The sequence below is a fragment of the Octodon degus genome, unplaced genomic scaffold (genome assembly GCF_000260255.1).
Source record: "Octodon degus isolate 3935 unplaced genomic scaffold, OctDeg1.0 scaffold00105, whole genome shotgun sequence".
Taxonomy (NCBI): domain Eukaryota; kingdom Metazoa; phylum Chordata; class Mammalia; order Rodentia; family Octodontidae; genus Octodon; species Octodon degus.
In genome coordinates, this window is record NW_004524681.1 from 6,087,554 (window position 1) to 6,110,860 (window position 23,307).

At 45.9% G+C, this 23,307-nt stretch overlaps 1 protein-coding gene across 1 annotated transcript in view; it reads left to right on the plus strand.

The window, feature by feature from the left end:
- The window catches only part of Fbn1 (fibrillin 1), a 217,364-nt gene that overhangs the window by 81,287 nt on the left and 112,770 nt on the right, over positions 1-23,307 (plus strand). The window contains exons 7-8 of the mRNA XM_004639014.2: positions 19,388-19,585; positions 22,719-22,844. Of these exons, the coding sequence (XP_004639071.1) occupies positions 19,388-19,585; positions 22,719-22,844 (324 nt within the window). The remainder of the gene's footprint in view (positions 1-19,387; positions 19,586-22,718; positions 22,845-23,307) is intronic.

Genomic DNA, 23,307 nt, shown 5'->3' on the forward strand with positions numbered 1-23,307 from the left:
TAAAGACACTCAGGAGAGAGGCCTCCAGAGCTGCGGCAGAGAGCGGCGAGGACAGCAGGGTAGCCGTGCTCAAAGTGAGGAGGAGGGCCTTGAGGGAGGCTCGTGGCAGTGGGTCTTTTACTGTAACAAATCTAAACACTCACTGCACTTTTCGATCCTGCCTTGTAGTTTCCAAAATTGCCTTCCACTCATCTCTTTGTCTTGGGTGCATTTGCCTCCTGCACAGTTGCCTGCAAGGAAGGGCTTGTATGTCAGGGCAGGTAATTCTTTTTATTAACTGATCTCTTGTGAACATTTTACATTCCTTTAAGATGTTTCCTCTTAAATCACATTGCTGTCAGCCCCTTTCTGGGTGGTGCTTTGCAAAATATCACTGAGCTTGTGATGAGGTGTTTTGCATGTAATATTTCCTCTAAACTGGGACAGCCCGAAGGAGGAACTGGTGTTTCTCTAATGTAGCACCTGATGACTCTTGGGCTCCTTGAGATTATACAGTGATACAGTGCTAAAAATAGGACTGGAACTTGGATCCGACTCCTCTGTGTCCATAGCCTGAACTCGGCATCTGCGGTGTCCTCCTAGGAGGCTTTGTGGCCATGACCACCTGGCAGGACAGTCTGGCACTGTCTGCGTCATCCAGGGGACCCTTCTCATTACGGTTCTGAGGAAAATGATCTCTGAGTGCATGGCAGATGCTCGAGTTCCGGGCTGTGCCAAGCAGTTTTCCACTTATTTTTAAATCTATGAGCATTTCAAGGGGAATTTAACCCATGTGGTTCTGATTCCCTTTCACTGAAGTCATCCAAGAGGATTGCTTAGCAGGCCTCTGCCTCTTCTCAGAGCCCTCTGGACTCACTCAGGCTGCCCTTGGCTGGATTTCTGGTCTCCTGTGCCAGAAGCTGGCCTTTAAGTCCTCTTTCTTACCCTTCTTTCATGGTGGTTTCATCCTGGGAGTAGGTGGACGTGCAGAGTGGCTCATAAAAGTCACCCCGAGCTTCCGAACATACAGAGAGAGAGAGAGCCCCCAGCCTTTGACCTCTGTTACCCTCACGTAGCTGTAGCCCTTGGAGTGGTTGAAATGTGCATGGGCAGGATTAGGAGGATAAAAAGTAAGTTTGTACATGTTACCTTTTCTCCTTGAATGGTATTGAGCAAAATTGTTTTTTGAGATATAAGGTGTTTGTGGACTTACTACTTTGGAAAACCTTTTGGTGTGGAATTTTCTATTTGGGGGATATTTGAGTTATGAGAGTGTAGCTGGTGGAAAATTTCTTTCAGAGACCCCCAGCAGAAATGCAGAAGGCAAAGACTTGTTTATTATCTTTGTATTTAGATGAGCTGAGTACATTCAGTTCTGATAACCTGCTGAGCTGGGGATTTAATTAATTTGTCTAATTAACTTCACATGGGCTCCTCCAAGGAATGTGTGTAATTATTGTGCATAGCCCAGAGAAAAGCCAGGATGACTTTTGGACCCCATTAGTATAGGTCTGGTACAACAAATATACATTGAGAGTCTTCTGTTCCTAGCAGCGGGGAGAGAAGACAGGAGTCCTCAGAGGAACCAAAGTGGTCTCTCTTTCTAGGGGATTTGCCATCCAATGGATTTTGATCCATCCGCTTCTCTCTGCACAGGAAAGCCTAATTTACACTGCAAAGTAGGCAACATATAGACAACGTGGCTCCGGGGCTCTGAGAATGAAGGTGTTGTGATTGGCTACCAAGTTGGACAGGTGGCGCTCCAGTTGGTCTCGAGAGATGAGAAGCCTTTTGAAGGCAGAAGGACATCTGGGGATGAGGCAACCAGATACTTTCCTGATAGTGCAGACGATGCCGTGTGCTCTTTCTTGCTTCCAGCCTGGGTGGCTGTGCGGTCCAGTGAGTGCGCAGCACTTGGCGGGGCTCTAGAGGCTCCTGAGCTCGGGGGCGTCGTGCTTCTGTCGCGGGCAGCTGGGGTGAGTACTACTGCAGCAGCTGTACTGGAGCATGGAGGCTCAGCGCTGCCACAGCTGAGTCACGGATCAAGGTGGACACAGGAGAGAAGGGCAAGGAGGGGAGGGAGACAGGAGGTGCCATCAACACCTCATCCCCACAGCCGTTCTTGAGTAGGACAAACCCTGAAACTCGTTGACCTGACCCTCTACGTGAATGGCACGCAGAGGAAGTCCAGCGCTGTGATTTGCCCTCAAAGAAATCAATCAAGTGACATATCTTAGGAGAGAAGATTTCTTCTACCTACAGTATGGTTGTCATGGAATAGAAGAAGCTACAAAGAGACACAAGATTAAATATTTTAATACTTTTATCTCCTTAACTCTTCAAATACCTTATTATCACCTCTATTTATCATTAAGAAAGTGGGGGCCAAGAATCAGTAATTTGTCTGTGATCACATCGATGCATGTGGTGCTGCCAGCTCAGCCTGCACACACAATATGCACATGCACGTGCCCGCCTTTTCTTCCCACGTGCAGTGCTTTTTCAGTGTACCAGGACATGTTGAGAGACTATGTCATATATATGTAACCATGGGTTAATAGAGGTACGCACTCCACCCACCACATCACTGACAGCTGTTTGGGCTTCTCCCTGCCTTCGCTTGCTTCTCTCTGGATGGATCACATCTGATGGGTCAACTTTGATATATATTTTTTTCATGGGCACTGACATTGCTTCCGTGTTATCATGGTTCAGGGTGAATGAATTCGTAAAGCAAAGTGAGGGTGGTTTGCATTTCAGGCAAACAAAACCTAATACTGCCCTGAAGGTTTAAATCTAACCAATGACACAGAGCGACATGAAGGGGACCCTTGAAGCTGATGGAAGCACTCCGTTAGTTCTGAGAGCTGTGATTTAACTCTGGAATGAAGGGAGGCAAACTACAAGACCCCACAGAGGAGGCATGAAGTGACAGACAGGGCCTGGCCTGAGATATGAAGGGTTCAGTTGCTAATTTCATGGCCCATTTATTGGTTTGTGACGTTGAGAATGTCCCTTCACCTTTACGATGGCATGATCTCTTTGATAAAGACAAGGGAAGGGAGAAAGCACAGGTATTAGAATCAAAATAACCAACATTCAGTTTCCCGTCTACCATTTATTGCTTATATAACCTTGGGCAAGTTTCTTTCCTTTGGGCCTCAGTTTACTCTTTTTTTAAAATGGGAGATTATCTCCCTCTGAGGAAGGCTGTGTGAGAGAAGCGGGGCAGTACGGAAGGCCAGTGCTGCACTCTGTACTCATCCATGCTCTTTTCTTCCTTCTGTAAGTTTCTTTCCAATTCTAAAGTGAGAGATTCCAACACTCATCTTATACAAAAATGTTTGAAGCACAACCAGCTCATAATTATGGAATTTCCTGCATTAGAGGGCTCAACATTTCTCTCAAATCAGACTTGTCATCAGAAGGCTTTCCAGGGTCTGGGTAAATCTTTTCAAATTAACAACAACATCTGGGATTTAAGAAAAAAATGTGTTCCTTTCACATTCACAGCGTGAAGAGAAGGGAGTGGAAAGAAAGTTATAATAGTTCATTTATCACTGTTCCTTTTCTCCTTCCCTGGATCAAGACAATGGAATCTGTAGCTGAGATTTTATTTTTATTGTTATGCAAGCCATCTGTACTTACATCAACGTTGCTCTATGTAAAGACAGTAATTCCCAGCGTGGCAGTGACTGCAGTAATTGCCTTTCAGCATCATCCTGGGGCTGCCTACCGTGGACGGATGTCCAAGGCATTTGCATAGCTCTTTGCTTTGTTCTCACTCTGTTCTTACTGACACAGAGATCACTAGGAACAGCCTCAGAATTCCATCATTCTTGTTTGTTCACTCTGTTTTGTTTCTATCTCTGCCCGGATGGGAGCAAATGCAGTACATAATGTCTGAGGACCTAGAGGAGGGAGTAGTTCTCTTTTATTTTCTGCTGAGGACAGTACCTGTTCATACTGTATTCAAAATCTCTCAACCGTTTAGACAACAATACAGAAGACAGTCACTTAACAGAGGTGTTAATGAGCTTATGTGAAAAATGGAGCAGATTTCACAAATGAGAGATGATGGTAATTGTAGGATGATTCCTATGCTTAATTTGAAAAATATGTATGTAGCAGAGTATTAAAGCAGGTCATGAATTGAGCCATATCCCAACATTAGACATCTTTCCCATTTGCCAGGAAAGAAAATTCTGTTGATTCTGAGATTACAAATTGATGAGGCAATGATATCTGGAATTTTCATTTGCATTTGGGTGAAATATGTTTATGCTTTTGACCTATTTTTCTTGATCTTTTTGCTCTCAGATTCATGCTAAATAAAACTTCCAAAAATGTGATATCTTACTCTTGGATTGCTCACACATGCATATGTCAAAGGACAGCAAAATCCATGCACTGATGTCTCAGTCAGAAATTAATTTGGATGCAAATAAAAGAGAACTAAGGTCCAGTGGATTAAACAAGAGGATTAATTTTTCTTACATCAAAAATGGATCTGAAAGAAAAATGAATCTGGAGGTGGAGGGTAAAGAGGTGACACAGATGCTCAAAAATGTCCTCAAGGGCTGGGTGCATCTTTCTGCTTAACGTCCTGCATGCACAAACTTCTGTCCCTACTGTTGCTAGGTAACTGATGTCCTTCCAGGCACCATGTGTGTGTAGAGGGATGAAGAGATAAGGGACAGGGCTGACCCAGATATGTCTGTCTTCTTTCCTCTGGGAATGAAGGCTTTCCTGGACTCTTGCCCCCGTAGCCTGGGCACATGTCCACTCTGAGCTGGAGGGTGGCTGGAGAGAAGGACTTGTGGAGGGGCAGGCCGGCTGTCCGTCTGTCTTGCCATTGCTGGGAATCCCAGCTTGGCCTTGCTCCATGTGCCGCCATTTTGTTCTTCATTTCTGCAGTGCTGGGCCCCAGCCTGTGTGTCAGTTTTATCTTTGCTCTATTTTTGAAAATCTCAACAGTTGGTTATATGGGAAGGCCAAGGAGGTGTGTAGAGATAACTTAGAACTTAACTATTAGCCCTGAAGAATGGGTGAGAAGTATATGTCCTGCACACTGCTGGGTTAGTAGCTTCATGTTTTTAAGAATAACAGAATGTATTTGTTATTTGGAGCCATGGTATGTAGTGGAGGGAAAATAGGAGAACTAGCGATAGTTCTAGGGATTTCATGTATCCGATTCACTCCTCAGGCAACTCAAGGAAGCAAGGAAAACTGACTGGAAGGGTAACTGTGCCCACTGCCGCTTTAATAATCAGAGCTACAGGATTCAGACCAAGCATGCTTGGCTCATGGAGTCAAAAGTAATTGATTATTCCACAAGCAAAGTGAGTGAACGGTTAATCAGATGGGGATTCAGATTAATTTGAAAGCAGGACTTTTCTCATTGTCGCTTATCCATACTTAACTACTTTTTGCAATCACAAATTTTTTTTAATTAATGTATTTAGTACAGGGTCTCACTACATAGATGGGACTCTTAGTGATCCTCCTGTTTTCAGCCTCCCAAGTGCTGGGATTACAGGAGTGGGCCACCATGTCCAGTCTCAATCGCCATCTCAGTGAGTCCCAGGGGCAGGGCTGACACGTCATGTCGGGGATCCAACCCCAGGCACTGCGCTCTGCTTAAGCAGGCGCTTTAGTCCACTGAGCTATCAGGCCAGCCCTACAATCACAAATTATTGTAGGCCTCAGCCACCTTACTATTTTTTTTCCTGGTACACGGTCTCAGTAAGCAGCTCAGACTCTTAGTGATCCTCCTTTTTTCAGCCTCTCCAGTCCTAGGATTACAGGTGTATTCCACCATACCTGGAGACAGTGGCAGGCTCAGTGTGCCCAGGGGCAGGACCAGCATGGCATGGAGTACTGGGGATCAAACCCTGGTCCCTAAGTGCTTGCCTAAGCAGGCACTTAGTCCACTGAGCTATCTTGCCAGCCTTTAGTCACCTTATCTTTGGCAAAGGAGTCAGGCACATTCCCTGGAAGAAAGATAGCCTCTTTATTCAATGGTGCTGGCAAAACTGGCTTCCTACATGCTGAAGATTAAGACTAGAACCATTGTTCTCACCATGTGCTACACTAAAACTGAAATGGATCAAAGATCTAAATATTAAAACAGAAACACTAAATCTTCTGAAGAGAGAGTAGGTAAACCTTAGTATGGTAAAGACTTCACAGACAAAGCCCCAGTCCCACAGGGGCTATCACACGGAATCAACAGCTGGGGCCTCGTCTTATCCAAAAGCTTTTGCACAACAAAGGAAGCCAGCAGCTGAATTAAGGAACAGCCCCCAGAGTGGGCAACATTTTTTGCCAGTTATTCCTCAGACAAAAATGACTAAAATCTAGAATATATAAAGAACTAAAAAAGAATTGTTCCCAGATTTTTACACAGCAATTTAGAAATCAAACCATACCCAACATTGTAGCAGGACAATCCTGTTACTTTCTTTTTCTTGTCTTTCGTTTTCTTTTATTACCTTTTTTTTTTTTTTTAACAAACATTTACTTTAAAGAGAGTATAGCACTAATTGATATGACATTAGAAGCAGTATGCCAAAAAAAGAAGAAGAAAGAAGAAAGAAGAAGAAAGAAGAAGAAGAGGAAGAAGAAAAAGAAGAAGAAGAAGAAGAAGAAGAAGAAGAAGAAGAAGAAGAAGAAGAAGAAGAAGAAGAAGAAGAAGAAGAAGAAGTATGCCTTTGCCTTTGCCTTTGCCTTTAGAAGACCAAAATGACAGGTATTTCAAGCATGGTTTTAGTATTACACAATGCTGTCCTCAATGTAGTTGCTTAGTTCACAGATATCAGCATATAGAGTTAGTCAGGGTGAGAATTCTACCCATTAACTGCTATTTTCAAAAACCTGGTAGAAATTCTTAGGACCGTTGCCTTAACCATCTTGTTTATATAAGTGTATGCTTTTGCCCCTACCATATTTCCTAACTTTTCTACTTTCTCTCTCTTCATTGTTTAATCCGTAGTTCTCTCTTTCCATTTAACTGTGTTATAGTTTTCAATTTCCCCCAAATTGAAAGACCCAATCAAAAAATGGGCATCTAAAATGAATAGACACTTCTCAGGTGAAGAAGTAGAAACAGCAAATAAATATTTGAAATAATGCTCAATATCAATGGTCATTTGAGAGATACAAATTAAAACAATGCTGAGATTTCCTCTCACTCCAGAAAGAATGGCTTTCATCAAGAAGCCAGCCAATAACAGTGCAGGGGGAGCTGGGGGGAAAAGGGAATCCTTCTCCACTGTTGGTGGGAGTGTAGGCTGGTGCAACCACTGTGGAAATCAGGGTGGAGATTCCTCAAAAAGCTAAAATTAAAAGTTCTGTTCAACCCAGTTAGTCCTCTTCTTGCTATCTTCCCAAAAGAATTAAAAGCCTCATGCCACAGTGCTATGTGCATACCCATGTTTATTAGGCACAGTTTATAATAGCTAAATGTTGAAAACATCCCACATGCCCATCAGCTGCTGAACAGCTAAAGAAGATGTGGGTTTTTATTTATACCATGGAGTACTTCTCTTCCATAGAGAACTATATTCTTGAGACAATTTCTAGCTACATGGAAGCCCCTTGGGACCATATTCTTGAGTGTAATAAACTGAACACACATGCTTAAATACTGCATTGTTTCCCTGATGTAAGAAACCAAAAGTATAAATAAGGACTGAAATACGTGAGGGATGGTGTTAAATGTGAAGAAAATGTTCAAGTGGGGAGGGGAATGAAAGAGAGGGAGAGGAAAGGGGAAAAGGGAGAAGAAAAAGAAGAGAAGAGGAGGGAAAAATAGTAGCAAAGCTTCTATAAATAAGGAAGGGAGAGAGGGTTTGAAGGGAGGGGAGAAGAATGGGACACCATTGCATGTGCAGGTGCAAATCCCTATGATCAATGTGCTTAGTATGTATATTTAAAATATATCAATACAAAATTTTTTAAAACACACAAAAAGTTTAGTGAAACAAACTGTCCCGAAGGCTCACAACCCATGAGAGACCGTCACAAGACTCACTCCCTGCTGTGATTAGTACCAGAAAGAGAGGAGGAGGAAGCAGTCAGGGAAGACTTTTGGGAGAAGGAACTTGCAGGGAAAGGAGGAGGGAGAAGGTGGGCTGGGCAGAGCTGTCACTGCGGCAGAGGCCAGAGAGGGAACCTGATAACAAAGGGTCGATACTACCAGTGGTCAGCGGGGTCCAGAGGAGCAGCACGCTGCGCTCCGGGAACCGTGGGTGGCAGGGTGAGGTCCGAGGGACACTGGGGGCCCAGCAGGTCTGTGCCTGGTGAGCTAGGCTATGGTGTCCCCCTCGCCCCAGTAGAACGTGGGAGGAACAGGTGTCTGCAGGAGGAGCTGTGCCTCTCTGCTCCGGCTGATGTTTTTTTGCTGAGACAGCAAGCTCTCCAGGCCACCCAGCCCCTGAAGGGCTCTTTGGTGACAGGTGGCAAGTCCCTATCCAAAGAATTAGCAGGAGCTAGCACGTAGCCTGTGAGCTGCAGGCTGCCCCAAGGTCTCTCCCTGACGCAGAATTGGGCCTCAGGCAGTGAGGTGAGTTGTGGGACAGTGCTTGCTGCTCTCCTGGGAACAGCAGCCCGTACCACGGCTTGCTGAGGTCACCACCAACTCTCGTGTGGTGCTGGTGGCTTTCAGGACAGTTTTGTCTGTTTCTGTCATCCCCTTTTAGTTATGAGTGAGGGAGTGGGAGAGTTGGAGTGGTTTGGTTTCTGCTGGCATTCCTAACTGGGGGATGTTCCATGTATCTTTTCTAAAGGATGGAAAGAATGTATAATGCTTTCTGATACGCTACACACTTAATAAACACTACTTATTAAAAATGGTGGAGCATTACGCTGAGTGTGGCGGCATGCCCATAGGCCAGCACTCTGGGGGCTGAGTGAGGAGTACTGACGGTTCAAGGCCAGCCTAGGCAGTTTAGTGACTTAGCAAGATCCAGACTCAAAATAAAAATATTAATAAAAGGGTAGGAATGTAGCCAGAGCGAAGGCCCTGGGTCACTCCACAGTAGCACAAAAAGTCACGGAGCTTTGTTACCTTTTTCAAGCCATGCACATTTTACAGGTCCTGCGAAAAGCTGTAACCTCTTTGTCCAAAAAAGCGCAAACACGCACACTGGACTGGGTCGGATGCCTCCAGTTTCGAGTAATACAATAGCTTCCGCAGGACCTATTCAAATGTGTGCATGTGATTTACCTGCAGTTTCACGGTGTGCCTGGTCTCCCCAAGTGGCAGCTGTTGTCTTCAAGTGATAAACCCCTGGAGCGAGAAGTTGCATGGCAGGATCCGAGTGGCACTGTAAGACTGCGGAAACCAGATGTGTGTTTGAGTACAGGGGTTTTGCACGTGATTGGAGAATAAGAACTTCTGCACCTGCTTTTTGCAGGAGTTGTGGAGTCTGAACATCAGGAGATAAATTCCACGGTGGTCAATATGATGTATATTGAATTATAGTACTTCCCAAGGTCATTGATATTATATTTTTGACTTTTACTTTGAAAGGTTTGGACAACTCCATTTTAATCATGGTTAACACGCTTGTAAGTATCCAGGGGAATACAGTGCAGAGCCGTTGATACATCCAGAAAGCTAAACTCTGGCTCAAGCTGTTTTTCCTGCCGCAGTTGGAGAATGTTGTGGTGTTGGGCTTGCCTCGCGGGTCATGTTAAACCACTTTTAATGCTGTCTCTTATTATTTTCTAACCATATACACTCTCTGCGCACATCTAACAAGCTGCCTTCGATGAAACCCCCAAGTCTGGCTGAGCAAATGTAAATCTCTCACTGGTGGAGGTGGGAAGCCAGTCCCGGTGGAGTGCCCCGGGAGCGTGCAGCCAGCACCTGGTGTCACGGCTGCAGGCCACAGGAGGCCTCAAGCAGAGTTAGGTTTTCTCCAGTTCTGTGTGCTTCTGTGCCACGCGCCATTCTCCCTTTGGCCGCACTGGGTGAAAAAGAGCTGAAGCTCAGTTGGCCGAGCTGTCTAGACCATCCAGCACTGATACCTCAAGGGTGAGATGCTGACCAAGGAGGGTTGGACTTAGTATTAATTGCAAAGAATGGGGTACATCTCAGTGCAAGCACAGTGCTAGAACACGAAGCAATCATCACTCCCAACAGAATCGGTGTTTCCACCAAGGGTTCTGCAAGGCCACCAGCACGGCGGTGTTAGCAACAGGCTCACAGTCCTTGCCATTACATCACACCGGAACCCAGCCCCGGGCACCCAGGCTTGCTGTCTGTTGTCTCTCAGGGAACCCTTGTGCTGTCAGATTTTGATGTCCCAGCGTGCATGCGGTTCTCTCGGGACCCTTGCTGGAGCGATTACGTCTACAGAGCCAGGGTGGCCGAGGTGCAGTCCTCCCACTTGCTCTGTTTCTGCCCCTGGCATGCTTCTTGTCAACTTTGTCTTTCTTCATTTGAGTTCAGTGTTGGACCCAGGGCTGGACGCAGTCTCAGGAATTTTTCATTCATCTGCTGTTTTATTCCCAGGCAAAGTTCTGAGACTGGGAAGCCACCTGACGACTCCCTGATCCTGTATTGGCATGAGCTGTGGGTGGGTGTGCAGCAGAGGGAGGGAGGGAGGGAGGCAGGCAGGGAGGGCGTGGGGTGACCCGGGACCCCTATGCCCATAAGCAGATGCGTAGCTGGTGGGAAGTCAGCTCTAGGGGTGGTGCTCACCGACCATACTATCTTAGCCCTTGCAGTGTCTTTGGCTGTTTTAAAGAAACCATGTTTTCGGGAACACTCCTCAGGATGCTTGGTGATGGCTGGACCATAGTCCTGGGTCCCAGGGTCAGCCGCCCTCGTGGGTGGGTGACTCACTGGCTTTTGGGATGCGTTCATTCCCAGCGTTGGGAACTCAGGGCTGGCAGCGAGGGTGCTTGTGGTCGTGGTCCCTGTGGAAGACAGCCCACCCACCTTGCCCAATTCAGGCCCTGAGCACTGGGTCCCCGAGGACCTCTCTGCCAAAGGTGTTTGAAGTAAGCAGGTTAGCCCTGATGTCTAGAGATCAACATCTGGGTATGATGTATGATATGAGAAAACGCTTCTTCATCAAACAGAAGGCAAGGAAGAGAAACTTCGAGACCACGCACAGGTCAGGCTACAGTTCCATCACGCTCAGGTTCTCCTTTTGTTTCGCTTCGATAGCATCAGGGTTTGCAAATAGCACTCTTTCCTTCAGAGTCTCATCAATTCCAATCACCTGTCGTCCCGCTCTGGAGAAAACAGGAAGCATTTTGAAGCCAGCCTTAGGAGTGAGTCTTATCTTCCTTCATTTCTCTCATTTTATCCTTTAGACTTCTGTTTACGGGTCACCCCCTCCGGGAAGTCCTCCCTAGTCACCGGTCCCGAGGCAGGTGGACCCTATTACTCACCACCACAGAGCATGAGTATTTCCTTGTAGACTAAATCACAGCTGCAAATCTAAAACTGCAGTATACTCTCCAGCGTGTCCACAGCTTCCCACACCAGACCGTACAGTCGGTGTGAGCAGAGTCTGGACGGCGCTACGCAGCGTGTGGTGCCGCAGCACCACAGCTGCCTGGGGAGGGAGCGAAGAACTCCTTGGTTGCGGTTTACAGTTGTAAAATGTGCTCCTTGAACCTCAGCACTGAAATGAAAATGTTTAATTCTATTTTATGCACTGGGATTTTTAAAAAATCTCACTAGAGTACACACCACATAAAATTTACCATTTTAGCCACTTTTAGGTGTGCAGTTCTGTGGTGCTCTGTAAATTCACTCTTGGACAGCCACCCCTTGTACCCATCCTGGAAGGTTTTCATCTCTCAAGCTGAAGCCTGGACCCCCAAAGGCCAGCTCCTCATCTCTTGTAGAGCTGCTCCCATGCAACTGGCCACCCTGTCTGCCTCGTCCAGGCGCAGTTTACAGCGAGACACTTCTAACCCATTTCTTTTTATTGCCCCCCTTACTACTAAAGACCTTTATTTACTCTGTGTTGTATTTAACATCGACAGTGGTCAGCTACTGAAAAGTTCATGTGTCATAATCTTTTTAAAAATAATTTTATTGGGGCTGGTGAGATGGCTCAGTGGTCTAAAGTACCTACTTAGAACAAGTTTAGCAAAGCACAGGGACCACGGTTCAATCCCCCAGCACCACATGCCAGCCAGCCCCGCCCCCTGGTGGGCTGAGCTGGCCACACACACACACACACACACACACACATAAATAAAAATAAAATTTAAAAAAATAATTTTATTGAGAAACAAATAGCAATGAGACAGTTTCAAATCCGATTGCTAGCACAGTTTCAATAATTAATCCATTGCATATTGTTGTCTTAGTGGTTATTCATTGTACAAGATGCAGACATGATATCCTGTCTCAAACACTATTAGAACAAACCTCTCTATTCATTGAATTAAGAGAATGGAGCTGTAAATCTATCCTAACTATTCTGAGTATAAAGATACAAAATGGTCATTCATTTATATCCCCCTTTTTTGTTTAGTTTTGCCAGAGATGGGTATTCCACTGTCATTTAAATATTGTAGGTGCATGAATTCAGCAAAATATTCCAATATAGTCCCGTAGTCCATAATAGTAGTGTGTTTTCCGTAAGACTGGCAATGTCAGAGCATGTCATAATCATTTTGTAATAGGCTAGCCTATGGTTGTCCTTCAGAAACAGAACCCGCCTCTTGTAGAATTTATAACTGGAAAAGCAAGCACTATTTCAGGAACCCTCACGCCTCTCACGTTGGCCTAAGAATGTGATGAACCTAAGGGACTATTTATATGTAACGGCTCTGGTCCTAGAGCCCTCTAGGCGCCTGTGTCGCTTAGTGCTTGTGACTGGGGAGGGTCCGTGTGAGAATAACCAGCTGTCCGCTTCTCAGCGGCTCTTGCACAGTGAGGATGCCACTGAATTTGGTGTAACGTGGCACTTTGTGCAAGCCACAGAAAAGCACATACCTGAGGCCCAGTGGTCGTTTGAGGTGGAGTTTGTAAGCCGTGAGAAGTGAAGCCACTCTCTATGACTTCATGATCTTGGTGATGGGGCTGTGTCACCCGAGCCACGCTTTTACTTCTGCTCATTCATTTCCCACGCCATTTTTTTTTCTAGTAAAGGCACTTTATTATTTTTCATTTTATTTTATTTTTTTTGGTGGAACTGGGGATTGAACTCAGGCCCTTGCACTTGCCAGGGAAGCGCTTATTCCACTGAGCCGTCTCCCTGGCCCCAGTAAAGGTACTTTAAAGGCTAACATTTTGGTATAAAAATAAAAAAAAAATCCCAAACTAGTTAGAACATACAAGATTTATAGTGAAGGAACAAATAATGTCAGGTGGATTATCATTTTGAAATGAGATATTCTGTTATTCTGAACATGATTTCTTACTGTTTTCTTCATCACGGAGCAGAATAAAATGTGGTTACAATGTTCTGTAGTTGAGTTGTGGCCACACATAGTTGAGTCCCGCAGATCTGTGGACTGGATTTTGGTGAATTGCTGAGTCTGCATGTTAGATTAAAAGGTGTACCACAGATCACCTTGCTTCGGGAGTTGTGAATGATATAGACACTTAAATTTGTAGTGGTGGTATTTTTATTTTAGGCATTTAAGAAATTAAAAATCAGAGAAAATATTCACTTGGAAATAGTTTTGTGCTTATTTTTGTGCTTTATTTCTAAAATGTTAAAAAAGTTTAGTTATACCTTAAAGTCTGATTTAGATGCAGTGGCTTAACTTGAGTCATTCTGCAGTAATACAGCTTAGGGAGTTTCCATCGTTGTATTCGGACCGCGCCCCGAGAATAGCCCAGGAATGCCGGCCAGGTGCGAGCTGCAGCCCTGGCAAGGAGCTGGCTGTGAGAATTCCCGGCGGGAGCGTGATGGCGGATGGGCCAGAGCACTCCACCAGCCAGGGGGAGAAAACCCGGCAGTGAAGTGCTGCTGACTTAAGGGACAGCGCCGGAGTGGGCCGTCCGCCTCCTGCCCGAAGCTTGCCGCAGTTGGGTATGATGAGCTTGGAGACGCTATCGTTTGTTAGACTATCGTTAATCGAGCCTAATGAGTTTTCTCACAGTAACACTGTGGAAGTTAATCCCTTTGGCTTTGACTAGATGGTTAGTCCTAGGTGAGTGGTCCTGGTTAGTGCTGCAGCGGTGATGCGAGGTTAGTAAGAGGTATCAGGTTGCTAAGGTTAGACTTTCAAGCGGGCAGCAAACCACTGGGCAGTTAAGGAACACAAGCACACCATGGCAGAGAGGGAGCGGACAGACAGACCCCCGAGCTCAAGCTTCTAGGGCAGCCGCTCTGGGGGACGATAGCCCACTGAGATGCCCAGGTCCCAGGGCAGCGCCGGTTGGATCAGAGTCAGGGTTAAGCAGGCTGTGGCCCTTCCTGTCATGGATAAATTGATATTTCCTTCTTTTTTTTTGAAATTTTTGTGAAAAGAAGGATTTAAAATAATTGGCGCCTAGTGCCCCCAAATTATATCCTTGTGCCTGCCCTGCAGTTTGTGGTTTAGCAGCTGGGCAGGAGTGACAGGAACCCGCTGTACGCAGCATATCCTTTCTGTGTAAATGGTGCGCTGGGGTGGGGAGGGGGGAGACAGTCTGATGGGAAGGAAGTGAAGTAGTGCTGTGAGCCGCAGGGCTGGGGAGGAGCTGAGGCGTGGAGGCCCGAGGCCAGCACCGAGGGGAGCAGCCCTGTGCTAGCCACTCAGATGGGAACTCAGGGAGGCAGGATTTCCCACGAACCAGCCACACCGGAGTAAGCTGGTGAAGAAGCATTAAAATTGCATTTTAGTTTGGGAAAGCTTGGCCTGGTGCTGTAGCTTACCAAGGTCTTATGAGGAAGCGACGGACTGCAGAGCAATTTGCAGATAGAAAGTATTTCTAATACTATATTTTAGTTACGTTAGGAGTAATGATTTATGTTGAAGCCAACAGTGAGTCAGACGTTACACAAGCATGGAATTAGGCACATTCCTGTCTAGTGCTAGGCCTATCTGAAAAGAAAAGAAAAAAAGAATGAAAAGAAGAGAGAAAGCAAAAGACTATATAAGTTTAGCTCAATATCACATATGTACTATGGGAATAATTTTAAATAATCGGATTATTAGTGAGGAATTAAGAGCCTGGGCAAGTTTCTGTCTGTGGTTGGAGTATTGAACTGCAAACAGCATAACTTTGGCCAGCTAAATGAGGCACAGGACAAAAAGCATATCCTGCCAAATCGGAATGACATTTGAAAACCACATTAGCACAGTGTTTACCTTCCAACAGAGTTTTACATCCAAATGTATCTCATCCAGGTTCTCTCTCTCTCGCTCACTCGCTCGCTCCCTCCCTCCCTTCCTCCCTCCCTCCTTTCCTTTCCCTCTTCTTCTCCCTCTTCCTTTCTCCCTCCCTCCCTCTCTCTACAATCAGCAGTTTTTACAGCAGATATTTTGTGCAAATACATTTCTGTTCATTTGCTAACCTGCATTCTACCTCACTAAGCCAGTTCTTCTAAAATCCTTTCCTAACTTACTTTGTCCACAGTGATAAATACCTAGCAAGGAAATGCGTTAAGTCCCTAAATTCTATTCTATATACCCGAACAATTGGCCAGATCACCACTGTGTTTAATAAAGACAGGTCCCCATGGGCCGTGGAGATGCCTAATATTAGTCGTCAGAATCAACAAGTCCCATCCTATTCTACGGTCTTTGCATGGAAGGCAATAAATTATTGACGCTGGCAAAGTCTTGAAGATGAGTTCCCTTTGTATGAAGATCCTTTTCCAACAAGGAATTCACGTCTGAAGTCCTGGGCCAGTGGTAGGCAGGGCTGACTCCCAATTTCCTTGGCATTCCTAGAGCGTCTGGGCTTTGCTGGTGTTACTCGGTGGAGCACCACGGTGGCGTCTGCCCTGAAGCGTGCTGTCTTTCTGTTCAAGGAACTCCATAGGGTATTTTGGAAAAATGAGAAGGCCTAACAAGTCCAGCAGCGCAAGAAAGGATTATAAATTAAAATTCATGTTCCATTATGCTTTTTCAAAAAAAATTGGAAATGGCATGCTAGCATGAATCGGTTTGATTAAAGCATTTGCATTTGTCTCCAAAAATTAGCAGGAAAATGGAATGAATCCCATGTTTTCTTCCTTATTACTTGACACAGAAACTTCTGTTTGCTTTTTAACATAAAAGATGATGTCACTGTGAACTTTCCAGTGTTTAGAGGCATAACAATCTTGGTGGCTGTTACATGCAGTAAACATTTTTCATCCTAGAATTAAATATTTAGTATTGTGCGCTGAGTATTGTGCAAAATATTGGAGAAATAGAGACGATTTATGTGATACAGTAAGAAACTTACTGAATAAATTACTAGTTTATAGAAAGCTAGAGAGCAGTCAAAATTGTATTTCAGAATAGCATTTAATTACTTGAGAAAATGTTTTTTGGCAGTGTTTAGTAAAAGTTAAGCAAGATTTAAGATTATATATTTAGTAAAACCTTTATACTGTGATTTTAAAATTGTGCACAGATATACACATCCATGCTAAGATAATGAGTATGTTATCCAGAGCTTCTTACATGTAATGTGTTTCTTGCTTATGTGATACTGATTTTTTTCTAATTGTCTAAAATAATTAGTTTTGAAGCAGAAGGCATGTAATCATGTAGAACACAGCACAGCATCACGTGTAGCCGGGAGCTGTTTATTAGGTGCTGATGGGTAATGCCTGGCAGAACCAGCCAAGGAATTCAGATAGACGTCGTGGATCACCTGGCCCCAAGCCTCGTGCATTTCAGCGTGATTCTGTTGTACACTGCCCTGGCGCTGCATGGCCTCTTCCTCCTCCACGTCTCCTCCTCTTCCTCCTCCTCCTCCTCCTCCTCCTTCTTCTTCTTCTTCTTTTTTTTTTTTGTACTGGGAATCAAACTCAGGACTGCGTGCTTGCCAGGCAGGTGCTATGCTGCTCAGCCATCTCCCTGGCCTGACCTTTACTGACAGAAAGAAACAAGAGGCCAGATTTTATCCAGTGGCTCAGCATTTCACATTTCTATTCTTGTTTGGATCTGACACCAAGTGAAGAAGAGCAATTTTTAAAGAAATCTGGCAGTTTTATGTAGAATATTGAAGCAGGCCTAGAATTTAAATGGGTAAAAGTAAACAAAAAAATTGCGACTATAAAAAAAAAATGCATAAATGTAACAACGAATTCAGGAAGTACCAGGTGATTGGGCTGGGAAGGTAGCCAGGTCCAGATGGACTGGGAACACAGGTCTAAGGTTAGGGCTTGCGAAAGGGAAGCCTCTACTGTTGCTGTGTCAGTCACAATTTCTGGCCTCTTTGCATATAACCTGTGTAACCTGCACTGTACATACCTTTCCCTTTACATTGAGTTAGAGGTTTTGGCTATGTCAGGGTTAGGGTTAGAGCTAGGGTTAGGGGATAGGGATAGGTTTAGGGTTAAAAAAATTTAAAGGTTTTTCTATGGGTGTAGCTCAGCACTTGTCTGATGCGCTGGAAGCCCTTGGTTTGATACCTACCACTTTCTAAAAGTTTATGTCCAGCAGGGCAAACATCCAGTGAGTCAGCAGCACAGTCCAGTAGGTGTGGGGTGCAGGAGGGGTGTGGAGGGGAGACTCCCCCATCATCCCCAGCTCCGAGCCAGACTCTTGATGTGGTTCAGACTTTGGCAGCCCAGGCCTTAGGGCGCTGCTGTTTCTGCATGGTCATTGACCAGTGGTGCAGCTCAGTCTAGACCGCAGGGAGAGTGAGGAGGAACTCAGGAATGGAGGCAGAGGCGTAGCAAGCAGACGGGTCCGGATGCCGGGGCGGGGTTGCGCGGAGATGGCATGGGAGAGAATGGGAGAGGACACACAGGATGGAGCCGTGTCTGTCTGTGTCTGAGCAGTGTCAGCCTCAGCCCGCCTGCTGTGGGGCTCGCTGTGCATGCGTGTGCCTGCGGTGACAGGCATATGGCGTTACCAGGCAGGTGCGGGCATTTTCTTATTTAGTTGTGCAACACAGGCTTGCGCTATTCTCTAATGCAGTAACTTAATAGAAAAGGAACTTCTGCTACTTGTACACATTCATTGTATGTTGGATACATGACACAAGAAGGTGCCTCTGCTCTGTGGTCCAGGCTGGATGCCCAATGCTCTGTTTATCTGGAGACTCACAGGGATGCCCTCCCTGTGTCCTGCATCAGATGGCAGGGTGGGCGCTGGTGGAGGGAGGAGAAGAGGGCCTTGTGTCCCCAGCATCCTTCTCTGGCCCACCCATAGAAAGGGGATGTCACAGCCCTGATCTCTCTCACCACTGGCTTCTGTCCTCTGTTCTTATTACTACATCTTTAACTTTGTGGTTTATTGAGAGAACCTAGATGAATCTAGATGGACTTTGTCCCTACAGAGAAGAGCAAGGTAGGCCTGCACCTGGAAGGTCTCCTGCAGTCTCAGCTTCTACCTGTTTGCTTCAGGAGGGTCCCAGGGTTACAATGATTTCAAGCCAGTGGCTGATTCTTTGTACTAAATATTTACCGTGTTGTATGTTTTCCAAAAGAACTTTCTTGCTCACTTGTTTTCGTATTTGAAATAAGAGGGACTCAGCCCAAAAGAAACAGACCACTATTTCATTTGTTCAAGAAGCAGCCAGGGACAAGATACCATGGCTCACCTTGTTGCAAGTTTTGCAATTCTTTGCTTTCTCCAACCTAAATAGCACCAGGCCATAAGCTCTGTGAAGGTGGGGATCTGCTGTTTATACTTCACGCAAGTGAGGCCGTGAGTCATTACCTTCTGGTGTCTAGCTTATAGCCCTCCACATGATGATCTCTACTTCCATCCATGGTGTTGCAGGTGATTCTCTCTATGACTGAGTAGTACTCCCCCGGCTATGTGTACATGCTAATGTGCACCCATCATCAATTGACGGGCAATTTGGTTTGTTTCTGGTTTCTTGCTATTGTGAATAGAGTTACAGGGAACACAGGGATGCTGTTTGTGAATAGTACCACAGTGAACACAGGTGTGCAAATGCAGGTGTTCATTTCTCCGAAGTATTTGCATCTGACGGTGGGGCTGGGTTCAGTGCGGGCATCTGCGGGGCAAGCGCGGCATCACTTCCTGCCCACCGCCCGGCAGTTCCCTGGTATAAAGAACTTCCCCAGAGCTCCTCTGGTCCTCTGAATGGCATCTTCACGGAAGGTGGGAGGCAGTGTCTTACCAGGCGTGGAAAATGGGGCTGAGAGCACAAGGCCTTCCCAGGGCTTTGGCCGGTGTGGGAAGTGCTTAGTGCTCTCCTAGAATTCCCCTCCTCTGTTTGGAGCGGCTCAGGGTGGGCCAACTGTTCTGCATGTGGAGTCCTCCCCTTTCAGGACATTCATGGGACCTTCTTTCGTTTCAGACTACAGAACCGGGCCGTGCTTCACAGTGGTCAGCAACCAGATGTGCCAGGGCCAGCTCAGCGGGATTGTCTGCACCAAGACGCTGTGCTGCGCCACTGTGGGCCGTGCCTGGGGCCACCCTTGCGAGATGTGTCCCGCCCAGCCTCACCCCTGCCGCCGCGGCTTCATCCCCAACATCCGCACCGGAGCCTGTCAAGGTGAGTGGGGCCTTTGCTGCCCAGCTAGGTTGGATGGCTGAGGCAGGGCCTCACACACAAGGCCGGGATGTCGCCGATGGCACGACATGCAGCAGGGGCCTTAGGAATGCAGCTCTTGAGCGAGCAGCCTCAGCCCACTGGTGTCCTTGCCAGGAGCTCCCCTGGACCCCAGAAGTGTTTCTAGTCCCTGTGCCTCCAGGGCGCTGGGATCCTGTTGACCTCAACACCACGCAGTATAGCAACAGTGTGGAGAAACAGAAGCAAGATTTGGGGGCAAGGCAGCATGCGGTGCGTGTATTTATCTACTTATTCTTCACTCGGAGCTGTCAGGCTTCCTCTGTGTCTGGAGTTGCATTTCACTGGCCTGCGGAACAGCATTCCCTCCTGCATGGCACAGGCTACATTATGCTGGCTTTTTTTTTTCTTTTTGCTTTTTTAACAAGTCAGAAATAAATGAGGATCAGTTTTACAGTTTTAAACATACCCAGATGTCTCCTCCTCGCTGCTTCTTCTGCCTCCGCTAGAAGCCGGTCCTCCGGTTTTGGCTTTTCCTCCTGTTCCTCCAGCTGTACAAATTCTTTCATTGTCTGGCTGTCTGGCAGGAAGCAGGGGGAAGTGAAGGAGGCCATTCGCACTAAACTGATGGGACTGAAAAATCCCCGGGCCAGTTCTCCTCCCTTTAGACCTCGCACTGCTTTTTATAGCCGCGTGCAGTATTTTCAGGTAGTCAGGGTGGGCCTTGTTAGGGACGATAGGAGCTTGGGTTTGCTCTGAATGATAAATTTTAAAAATAACTTAGTGGAGGTAAACACAACTGGAGCTCAGCCGCACGTCCTGTGGCTCTCCCGTTAACTATGCTTCAGACAGTTCTGCTTCTGACCATGTTGCTCCTGGCCGGACATCCAGGCACCTTGCATGCCCTTGAACATACTCTTGTGAAGGTCATGAGCAGCAGGATGTCGCTTTGAAGTCAGGAGATTATAAAAGAGGGGTCCTAGGGTTTCCCGAAGCAAGGAGTGAGCACCTCCTTGGTGCCTGCTTGCTTCTTTCATTCTTCCGATGGCCCAGTGAGTTTTGGCCGCTCTTGGCCTCGGGGTTCTGCTCTCAGCTAACACCCACAAGCTTAGTGACAGGGCCAGCTGCTGTCTGGGAGCCACTTGGGTTGCTAATGGTGGGGGTGGGAGAGGATTAGGGGAGGGAAGACCTGTTAGCCGTTCACATCTTACGACCTGGATTTTTCCTGAAACACATTTTGATGCTTTTTTTTTTTTTTTTTTTAAATAAGAAATTTGGTGACAATCCATGGAACCAAAATATGAGTTAGATTGCCACTCAGAGAGTGGAATTCTTTGGTATTTTTGTTGCTTTTTTTTTGTTTATATTTTGATTTTTGGAGAGATTCTTCCAGTCTTGTGGAGGACTCTCTCTTTTGTCTGGGATGTCCAGTCTTGGATCAGATGTGAGGTGGGGTCACAAAGGAGCTTGTCCTGTCCTCAGCCTGGAACACAGCCACTAGATAGGGCCTCATGTTGGTCTCCTGTTGGCCAAGAATCACAATCAGCAGGATTTGCGTACATGATTTCCAGCACCATTTTAATAAACACATCTAACATCTTGTATAAAGGGCATGGAAAATTCTAGTCTAAAACAAAACTAAAACTGGCTATAAAGCATAACCCAATTATACAGTATTTCAATGTGACCATTTGTGGGTCAGGGTATTGCATCGAAGATAGAAGGTGACACTTTTATACCAAAATAAATAGCTTTCCCTTGTGCAACCTTTTTGCTCCATGCCAGCTGCCCCCAGGGACAGGGGTCAGGAGCCTTCAGACACAGCCTCCTTCTAGATTCCCCAGTAAAGAGCAGAGATAAGGAGGAAACTTGGCTTCCAGATTTCCACAACTCGGTCTAAGGAGAAGAAGGAGCATTCCGTGCTTAGCTGGGGGCTTTCTAGGGCCAGTCTTTTCTGTGACAGCAGTGACGAGATGGAGGGGGTGTAAATCCACTTTCACAGTCTTCGTAACTGAATGTACTGAGCTGGGAAGAATTTGCTCTGGGGAGGTTAATGTTTTTTTTATTGGCCACCAGTTAGAGCTTAGGTGTTGGGGATGGAGCATTGCATAAAGGGGACAGAGTTCTCTGGAAGCCTGGATTGAAGACAGTTTATGAAACAAAACATGACAGATACATTCAGGTGAGCTGGCAGGGAAGGTCAGGGGCTGAATATCACTGTTCCACTGGCTAATGAGGCTTTGGAGCTCAAAGGATGGGACAGCATGGACCAGGGAAAGGGACATTCCAGGCAGGAGAGCCACCTGCCCGCACCCTGAGGTGCATTCCAGGCAGCGTGTGCACCAGGACAAGATGAGAGGTACCAGAGCGAGCCGGGAGACCAGAGTGAAGCTGTCTAGGACTCAGTACAGACTTGCGTTTTGAGCCGGGAAGGTCATGATCCAACTTCTAGAAAAGGTTCTCAAGGCACCGCCCTGCCGGAAGGTCAGCCTGCAGCTGACCACGTGTTCACCGGGGCTACCATACCTCGGGCCCTGGTGGGCTGAGTTGTTTAATTTTTACTATGCAACTCTGTAGAAGGAATGTGTAGGGTGAGATACGGCCTTCGTCTGTGCAAGAACGTCAGCTGTTGTTAGAGTCTGAGGGACCTTAGGTCGTTGTGTTTTAATGAAATCATTTCATGCAACTTTGAAAGATAGCTTCATTGTATAAACATATTGCATGTTGATCTTTAAGGAATTTCTGAATCACTCTGATTCCTGCTGCCAATCTGAGTATTATAATGAGACAGTAATACTGGCTCTTCTATCATGACATCATTGTACTTTGCTGCATCTTTAATAAAATCCACAAGTTAGTAGAAGAAAGTCTCTTCTATGTGAGGAAAGACAGAAGTTGGGAAATAAAGACTACTTCTTACAGAACAGAATTGATTCAGCCCTTTTGATAACATGATTAATTTTGCATAATGTAGTCATGAGACATCATTCTACTCCAAATCCCAGTGGTGTGCACACACTGATGTAAATATGGGCATGTGATTGTGGATAAGCTATCGTATTTTCTTCTGCAATGAATCTCATATGAGTCTTTCTGTGTCTCTCTTAAAATCTGACAGATGTGGATGAATGCCAAGCCATTCCTGGGCTCTGTCAGGGAGGAAATTGCATTAATACTGTTGGGTCTTTCGAGTGCAAGTGCCCTGCTGGACACAAATTTAATGAAGTGTCACAAAAATGCGAAGGTAAGACGTCTTATGCTTCGCGGCCAAGGGAGCCGGGGAGGGAGGGAGGGAGGCGAAGCTCAGCATCTGCGACAAGCTGGTTGGCCAACTATTCTTAAATCCTCCCCTCTTTATCATCCCCATAGAAGTATAAATATAATATTCCTACCAAGGGCAATATGCCTCCGTGTCACTGAACCAGAAGAACCCTGCAGCTTTTTCCACTTTTATAGACCCCAAATAAGAGCTCCATCTGAATCACATTAAATATTAAAACGTGAAATATTTTTGAACCAACATTTGGTTTAAAATGTTCAAGACACATGTTTTTGCATAGTTCTACAAACATGGCTTTAAACTTGATCATTTGGTATCATTCAGAGTGATACATCTTCTGATGTGTTTCTGGATAAAATGTACGTTGGATTTCGGGGGGCGGGCAGCGAGGCCAACTAACTCATATTTATGCTCCTAGTACAAGCTT